Source organism: Trachemys scripta, chromosome 1 (genome assembly GCF_013100865.1).
Source record: "Trachemys scripta elegans isolate TJP31775 chromosome 1, CAS_Tse_1.0, whole genome shotgun sequence".
NCBI lineage: Eukaryota > Metazoa > Chordata > Testudines > Emydidae > Trachemys > Trachemys scripta.
This window is the reverse complement of record NC_048298.1, coordinates 339,568,053-339,577,739: the sequence shown is the minus strand read 5'-3', so window position 1 is coordinate 339,577,739 and position 9,687 is coordinate 339,568,053. Positions and strand designations below refer to the sequence as shown.

Here is a 9,687-nt window from a genome sequence, read left to right as displayed (position 1 = left end):
CCCATGCACTGCTACAGGCTGGGGACTGACTGGTTAAGCAGCAGTTCAGCAGAAAAGGACCTGCGGATTAGAACAATAGATTCATAGAATATCAGGATTGGAAGGGACCTTAGGAGGTCATATAGTCCAACTCCCTGCTCAAAGCAGGACCAATCCCCAACTAGTGAATGAGAACCTGGATATGATTCAACAGTGTGTCCTTGTTGCCAAGAAGGCTAACGGAATATTGGGCTTCATTAGTAGGAGCATTGCCAGCAGATTGAGGGAAGTGCTATTCCCCTGCTATTCTGCACCGGTGAGGCCAAATCTGGATTATTGTACCCAGTTTTGGGCCCCCCCACCACAAAAAGGATGTGGACAAATAGGAGAGAATGTGCTTAATGGGGGGTGGTTCTATGTTCACGTATGTGGGCAGAGAGATGGGACGAAACCCAGTAGAACAGGGTCGCCTTGCCTCTGCAATTCTGGGGAGCACTTTCCAAGGGAGAGACAAATCTCCTCCCTGACCCCAAACTGGCACTGCCTGGTTCAGGACACCCCAGCTGGGTCATTCCAGGAACTTGAGCACTCGGGGAAACACAGAGGTCAGGGGTGAATGAGTCACATTTGGGTGAAGAGAACATCTTGTGGACACCTCCCTGCCCAGCCACATTCCCCTTCCCCTCACAGTCCCCAAGCATCTGGGTAGCAGTTCGAGGTTTGCTATCACAGTCCCACTGCTGCTCCTGTTCACAGTGAGACGGAGAATAGCGTAGCTGAAGTTGACGTATCTTAGGTCGACTTACCTCAAGTCCTCATGATGCGGGGTCGACTGCCGCCACTCCCCTGTCGACTCTGGTTCCACCTCTTGCCATGGTGGAGTACAGGAATCGACAGCAGAGCGATCGGGGATTGATTTATCGCGTCTACATCCCGCTGATCAATCACTACCAGCCGATCGGCGGGTAGTGTAGTCGTAACATAAATATAAGATGAGTCGGTCTAATATTTATTTATTTTTCTTTTTTTTATATAGGAATTAGATTACAGTGCTCCTGTCAGCTATTTGCTAAATAATATGCTCCCAAAATTAGAGTTTTGAGTGCCTAAGTAGCCCCTTGAATCATGGTTAAAGTTGTCACCCTTACCAAAATCTGAAATGGCTCCCTTGCAGCTGGGGGGGAAGGACATGGAGATGATGCAGCGAGTGATAAGGGGACAGGAGGAGCAAGTGACAGGGGCATGGCCTTTGGGGGGGAAGAGGCAGAGCAAGGGCAGGCCCTTGGTGGAAGAGGTGGGGCAAAGGGTGGGGCATTGGGGTCAAGTTGCCAGCAATTTGAAAGCTGTCAACACAGTGAGTTGTACGCAGAATAATTCCCCAGTTTGTCATGCTAAGACAGCACAGTAAGGTCAAAAAAGGGTTTAATGTCTCTCTGACTGTCCAGTATGTGATCCAGGGAACAGGGCCCAGCACCATGTCACAAGCCAGCAGTGCACAGAGCTTGGTCTGAAGGCAAGAGAACTATAAGAAAACATTAGGCCCCTTATGAGTAAAGAGCTGGAGCAGCCTGTCCCGGATCTGTTTGGTCCTCACACCGAAAATGATGGGATTTAGCATGGGGGGCACCAGGAGGCACACATTAGCAAAGAGAACATGGAAATGCAGGGCCACATGGTGGCCAACTCGAGATGCTAAGATAGAGAAGAGACCTGGGATGTAAAAGGCTAAAATGGCACAGAGGTGGGAGCCGCAGGTCCCAAAAGTCTTGAGCCGGGCGTCCTTTGTGGGGAGACTGAAGATGGCCCTGAGGATCTGGGTATAGGACACGGTGATAAAAAACATATCTAGACAGATGACCAAGTTTGCCACAGTGAGGCCATAGTAACTACTGATGCGGATGTCAGCGCAGGCCAGATTCACCACTGCCATATGCTCGCAGCATGTGTGGGGGATGATGTTGGTTCTGCAATATGACCACTGTCTTGCGAGCAAGGGACAGGGCAGTGCGAGCATGGCACCACGCAGTACCATGGACAGGCTGATCTTGGCCACCACGTGGTTTGTCAGGGTGGTGGAATGTCTCAGTGGATCACAGATGGCCACGTAGCGATCAAAAGCCATGGCCACGATGATCCCAGACTCCATTGCAAAGAAGGAATGAATGAAGAACATCTGGGTGAGGCAGGCAGTGAAATCTATCTCCCTGGAATTGAACCAGAAGATGCTCAGCATTTTGGGAATTGTGCACGTGCACAGCACGAGGTCAGTGACAGCCAGCATGCAGAGGAAATAGTACATGGGTCCATGGAGGCTCAGCTCCGTCTTCACGATGAACAGGATGATGAAGTTCCCTAAGACAGCTATGACGTACATGATGCAGAAGGGGATGGAGATCCAGATCTGGGCCGCCTCCAGGCCAGGAATGCCCAGCAGGATGAAGGTGGAGGGGTTGGTGAAGTCGGTTGTGTTGGAATCTGACATGGAATAGGGGGAGAAGGTATCCAGCTCTGAGGTAGAACAGTATCTCCTGCATATACCATACGTTCCCCTGCTTTCCTGTAGATGCCCAGGGTCTAGGGCAATGGTCACAGTACAAATGCCTAGATGGAGAGACAATGTTAATATGAGACACTACATTCACAACTACATGCCCCCCAACCTGAAGCAAATACTCACCAGCAACCACACACCACACAATAAAACACTAACCCAGGAACCTATCCTTGCAACAAAGCCCGTTGCCAATTTTGTCCACATATCTATTCAGGGGACACCACCATAGGACCTATTCACATCAGCCACACTATCAGAGGCTCGTTCACCTGCACATCTACCAATGTGATATATGCCATCATGTGCCAGCAATGCCCCTCTGCCATGTACATTGGCCAAACCAGACAGTCTCTACGCAAAAGAATAAATGGAAACAAATCAGACGTCAAGAATTATAACATTCAAAAACCTGTTGGAGAACACTTCAACCTCCCTGGCCACTCAATTACAGACTTAAATGTGACAATTCTTCAACAAAAAATCTTGAAAAAGCAGACTCCAACGAGAAACTGCAGAACTGGAATTAATTTGCAAAATGGACCCCATTAAATTAGGCTTGAATAAAGACTGGGAGTGGATGAGTCATTACACAAACTAAAAACTAAAAACTATTTCCCAATGCTAATTTTCCCCCTACTGTTACTCACACCTTCTTGTCAACTGTTGGAAATGTTTTTTTTTTCTCCTCCTAATAATAACCCACCTTAATCGATTAATCTCATTAGAGTTGGGCAATCCCCATTTTTTTCATGTTCTCTGTATATATATATATATATATATATATATATATATATATATATATATTCCTACTGTATTTTCCACTGAATGCAACTGATGAAGGGGGCTTTAGCCCCCAGAAGATTATGCCCAAATAAATTTGTTATTCTCAAAGGTGCCACAAGTACTCCTGTTCTTTTTTGCTGATACAGACTAACATGGCTACCACTCTGAAAAATACAGACAGTAATTAAGGGGAGGAAAGCAACATGTATCAAAGAGAAAGGACACTTGTTAATTTTGCAGTAAAAGTAGATGTGTTCAAGAAATATTTTTTTCTGAAGCAGTATCAAGTGCTCCTCTCACCTGAGGTGATGAAATACTTTCCAGTGCATTAGCAGTCAAGGAGGATTTTAAACACCATCTACAGTAGTACATTAGAATTACGAACACAAGTTGCAAACTCCCAGATCAACCACACACCTCGTTCAGAACTGGATGTATGAAATCAGGCAGCAGCAGAGACAAAGAAAAATGGCAAATAGAGAACAGTTCTGTGTTAAATGTAAACTAAAACAAAATAAAGGGACAGTTTATTAAAAATATTTGACAACGTGAGGAAAAAACAGAAAAAATCCTGGTAATGGATTAGTTAAAAAGAAAAAGTCGGGGAATATAATTAATGCCAGTCAACACCATGGTTTATGGAAAACATGTTTTCTCAAATAAACCCGATTTCATCCTTAAATAAGAGTGCGTTTGGTTGATCAAGGGAATGATGCAGATGCAATAGACTTTGATTTCTCTGAGGCATTTGATTTAGTAGGGAAAACGTGCAGATAAAAACTGAACACAATGCAATAGCAGTGGAGTACATGTTAAATGGATTAAAAACTGGATAATCAACGTATCTCAGAAGGCAGTTATCAGTGGGTCATTGTCAGGGAATGGAGGGGTTTCTAGTGGTGTTCTGCAGGGATCAGTTTTAGGCATCATGCTATTCAATATTTTCATCAATGATATGGAGAAGGGAGAAAGCCCTGTGTACTAAGGGGCTCTGAAATCTAGCAGAGAAAGGAAGAGCAAGACCCAATGGCTGGAAGCTGAAGCCAGACAAACCGCAGTTGGAAATAAGGGCCAAAGGCTTAGCACTGAAGATGATTAATTGTTGGAACACACTGCAAATGGAAGTGCTGGATTCTGCAACTCCCCATCGTCTACAGATACAGCCTGAATGCTTTTCTGGAAAATCTACTTTAGGGCTTCTCCACACTGAAAGCACTACAGCGATGCTCTGTAGCACTTCATTGTAGACACTACTTACACCGATGGCAGGGGTTCTCCCATCAGCATAGGTGATCCACCTGCCTGAGAGGTGGTAGCTAGGTAGATGGAAGAATTCTTCTATTGACCTCATGCTGTCTACACTGGGGTTAGTTTGATATAGCTGCATCTCTCAGGGGTGTGGATTGTTTTTGCTCTTTCGAAAAATGAGAATTGAATGTTAAGTTGCATTATCAGAGGCATAGCATACAAGCCACGAGAGGTGAGATTACCACTCTACTTGTCGCTCGCTGGTCCTCATCTGGAGTACTGTGCCCAGTTTTGGTCACTGCTGTATACAAAGGATGCAGAATAACTGTACAGGATCCAGAGGCAAGTGACAAAGATGATGAAAGGGAGGGAGTACAAGCCATATGAGCAATCTGAAGAAACCGGATATGTTTAGTTTCTAAAAGAGTAGATTGGGAGAGGACACGATAGCAGTGTTCAAAATTTGAAAGGCTTCATAAAAATGTGGAGGAAAGTTGTTCGCTCTTGTTGCAAAGGAAAGGACAAGAGGCAATGGGTTTAAACTACAGCATAGCAGATTTAGATGAAATCTCAGGAAGAACTTCCTAATATAAGAACAGTAGGACAAAGGAACAGATGCCTGGGAAGGTCATTCGATCTCCTTCGCTGGAGGTTTTCCAAAGGACGTGGATAACTGTCTGGCATTGACTAAGATACATGAAATTTTGCATCTTGGCAGGGGTCAGATTGGATGACCATTGCAGTCCCTTCGAACCCTATGGCTCTAAGAGTTCATAATGTAAAATCCTAGTGTAGACCAGGTCTTAGTCAAACACAAGCCATGGAGCTCAATACAGGGGCAACTGGGTGAAATGTAATGGCCTGTGTTATACAGGAGGTCAGACTGGATGCTCTTATAGTCTCTTCTGACCTTAAACCCTAAGAATCTATCAATAAAGAAAGTAGATCAGGCATTCATATTTACTGTCTATCATACCACACAAACAAGGGAATTGGAATTACATTGAAAGTCTGAACATATAACACTGAGAAAAGGAAATTGTTTACATAATCCATAGTTAGCGTGTGGAACTTCTTGCCACCATCATTATTGGATGGGATTCACAAATGGATTGGCCATTGGGGGTCGTGCTGATGGCACCAACTTTAGTTAAGGCTGTCTGACATCTTCAGTTAGGAGACCTCATTTCTATTCCTTATAAGTTTGCCAATTTTAATCATTTGGACTGAAATTTCCCATGCTGGGTGTCTGCATGAGGCTGAATTGTTCTTTTTTTTTTTTTTAATATTCAAGCAGAACAATACAGCCAACTTCTTGAATTAAGTTAGAAGAGAAGATGTTTTGCCTATGTTGAAAAATTCTTATAATTGTTCCAGTGAAGAGCCCAAGCACCTCCATGCTTTCCAGCAGATAAAAAGTCAGGTAACAGTTCCCCCACACACCCCACCCCATGCACCTTTTAACTACCAGAGCCCTGACATTTAAGAAGAGGATAGTGTCCGTGCATTAACACACTGTTGGCTCCTGAGTTCTTTACTCAGTTCTTACTCCAAGGGGTGTTCTGATTCAGTGGCACCTGAGCAAACTACAGGCTACAGCCTCAGAATTTGGCCTTGTATCACACATCCATTAACACCTTTCATCATGAAGGATCCCCTGTGCCACTGAAATGCAGCCAGATTTGGGCTGAAGGCGATCAGCCATGGGGACACAGCAAAGAGGGACATTCTGGCCCATGATATTGGAGCAAGCTCATGTCCTGTGGCAAGGGCCCAGGTATGTTTAATGGCTGTGCAGAATGGAAAGGACCACAGACTTACACTCTCTCTCATCACACCCAAGTTGCAGTGCCTTTGTCGAGCAGGTGAGCTCCTCAGTAAGAGATGGGTAGCTGTGAATTCTGAGACAGACGTGTCTTCCCTGGGAATCCCCCTCAGATAGTCGTGTCCCATATCTCTCTCACTCCAGCATCTGCAGCAACATTGCACAATGGGATGTGCACTGGTTATGTGCAATCCCAGTGGGGTTCACTCAGCATCTAGGGGAGAAGAGGAATCTGGATGTTAACAGGCTGGACACAAGCCTCTCTGCATATCTGTGCTGTTTATCCAGCTTTAGAAGTAAACAGTAATTAAGGGGTCATCCTAAGGGAGATGAGAACACTTGGGCTCTGTGCTGAGTCAGAGAGGAATTGGCTGCTCTGTGTATTTGTGTATATTGAAACAATATATAGTTGATTAGAAAGAAAACTGGGATTAATCTTAGATCTCCATAAGGTCTGATACCCTGTACATGCCAAAGTGGCTGGGTAGATTGTTGACAGAATGATCTAGAGCAAGGTGATTAAGGGGAAATATGAACAGTTTCTGTAGGCACTCAGAGCTGTCTAAGGTATCAAAGATCACTAATACTCCTCAGTAACGTTTCATTGAAGGATAGTGAATGAGAACATATCCCCATTGTACAGATAGGTAAACTGAGGGTTAGGGAGACATGACTTGGCCAAGGTCACACAGTGAATCACGACAGAACCCAGGAGTCCAGAGTTCTTTTCCTGTAACCACCGTCTCTCTGTCAGTAACTGAGTGCATGACAAGAGGGAAATGGACTGAAGATCTAGCAGGTCCTCTGTGATGTGCTGGTTTGTCGGTCTTCCCCTGTGTGCAACCTGGAAGTGCAGTACCTCTGAGCCCTCGGGCATACCAATCTCAGCCCTCTATCACATGGTGAGGCTATGAGAAGTTGCAATCCTCTCCAGGTCTTCCACTTACACAGCCATACTCTGACAGGAATCCACCCAGCTGCCATTACAAGAATACTTTCACCAATCACTTATGAACCAACAATAGCGGGGCACCAGAAAGTTCCCCCCAGCTCGCCAGCCTAGGACCCAGAGCTGTATTGTCTTGTCCTGGTCAGAAGCTTGATCAGTTGCAAGTTTATAACCCAGTGTGCCCCTCCCTCAATGCGGAGAGGACAAGGCACCAGCCCGTCTTCCTGAGACACTGAGGGCTTTAGCTTCCTTGACCATGAGATGCTGTTCAAGGAAGAAGGACTGTTAAACAGAGATGGGGTCCACCTATTAAGGAAGGGAAGAGCGTATTTGGATACATACAGACCGGGTAACCTAGTGAGGAGGATTTTAAACTAAGTTAGAAGGGGGCAGGTGGCCAAAGCCCACAGGTAAGTCAAAAACATTGAGGCCTGGGAGAAGGATCAGCAATTGGGGAGGGGGAGCATGGGCTGTAATAGCAGGGATCAAAGAGGGTCAAGACAGAACTGGGTGGGGTAAAATCAGTATCTAAAATGTCTGTATACTAATGCCAGAAGTATGGGGAATAAGCAGGAAGAATTCATAATGCTAGTAAATGAACACAACTATAATATAGTTGGCACCACAGAGGCTTGGTGGGATAATACACATGACTGTAATATTGGTATATAAGGGTGCGGCTAGCTAGCTCAGGAAGGAGAGGTCAGAAAAAAGGGAGAAGATGTTGCCTTATATATTAAAATTGTATACACTTGGTCTGAGGTTGAGATGGAAATAGGAAACAGACTTGTACTAAGTCTCTGGGTAAGGATAAAAGGGGTAAAAAACAAGGGTGCTATCATTGTAGGGGTCTACTATAGACCGCCTAACCAGGAAGAAGACATGAATGAGCCTTTTTATAAACAAAAAACAAAAACATCCAAAGTACAGGATTTGATGGTGATGGGGCACTTCAACTACCCAGACATCTGCTGGGAAAATAACACAGCAAGGCACAGATTATCCGAAACGTTCTTGGAATGCATTGGAGACTATTTTTTTTATTCCAGAAGGTGGAGAACGCTACTAGGGGAGAGGCTGCTCTAGATTTGATTCAGACAAATAGGGAGGAACTGATTGAGTATTTGAAAGTGGAAGGCATCTTGAGTGAAAGTGATCATGTTCATGATTCCAAGGAATGGTAGGCGGGAGAACAGCAAAATAAAGACAATGAATTTCAAGAAGGCAGACTTTAGAAATCTCAGGGAGTTGGTAGGTAACATCCCACAGGAAGCAAGTCTAAGAGGAAATACAATTGAAGACAGTTAGCAGTTTTTCAAAGAAACATTGTTAATTGCAGAGGAGCACACTATTCTATGGTGTAGAAAAGATAGGAGGTATGGAAGAGACCATCTTGGCTTAACCAGGAGATCTTCATTGATTTAAAAATCAAAAAAGAGTCATACAAAAAGTGGAAACTCGGTCAAATTACAAAGAATGAATATAAACAAATAAGACAAGTATGTAAGGGCAAAATTAGAAATGCTAAGGTACAAAATGAGATCAAACTAGCTAGAGACATAAAGGGTAACAAGAAAACATTCTACAAATACATTAGACACAAGAGGAAGACCAAGAATAGCATAGGCCCATTACTCAATGAGTAGTGAACAATAACAGAAAATGTGGAAATGACAGAGGTGCTTAATGACTTCTTTGTTTCAGTTTTCACCAAGAAGGCTTGTTGCGACTTTTCACCTAATGTAGTGAATGCCAGTGAAAATTAGATAGGATCAGAGGCTAAAATAGGGAAAGAACAGGTTAAAAAATATTTAGACAAGTTAGATGTCTTCAAGTCCCCAGGGCCTGATGAAATGATCCTAGAATACTAAAAGAGCTGACTGAGGTGATATCCAAGGCTCTAGCTATTATCTTTGAAAAGTCATGGAATATGGGAGAGATTCTAGGAGACTGGAAAAGGGCAAATATAGTGACCATTTATAAAAAGGGAAAAAAGGACAATCCAGGAAATTAAACACCAGTCAGCTTAACTTCTGTACCCGGTAAGATAATGGAGCAAATAATTAAAATAATAATTATAGAATCCATTTGCAAACATCTAGAAGATAACAAGGTGATAAGCAATAGGCAGCATGGATTTGTCAAGAATGAATCATGTCAAACCAACCTGATAGCTTTCTTTGACAGAGTATGGCTAAGGTGGCGGTAGATGTAGTATATCTAGACTTTAATAAGGCTTTAAATACAGTCTTGCATGACTTTCTCATTAACAAACTAGGGAAATACAACCTAGATTGATCTACTATATTATCTACAGAAACACAAATTTTGTGTGATTATAAAATATAG

General features: G+C 43.7%; 1 protein-coding gene across 1 annotated transcript; it reads right to left on the bottom strand.

Annotated features, from left to right (window-relative positions):
* Positions 1–1,501: 1,501 nt before the first annotated feature.
* LOC117883758 (olfactory receptor 52K2-like) lies at positions 1,502–2,461 on the bottom strand. The gene has a single exon (XM_034783512.1). The coding sequence runs from the start codon at positions 2,459–2,461 to the stop codon at positions 1,502–1,504; it is 960 nt and encodes a 319-aa protein (XP_034639403.1).
* Between the last annotated feature and the right edge of the window lie 7,226 nt (positions 2,462–9,687).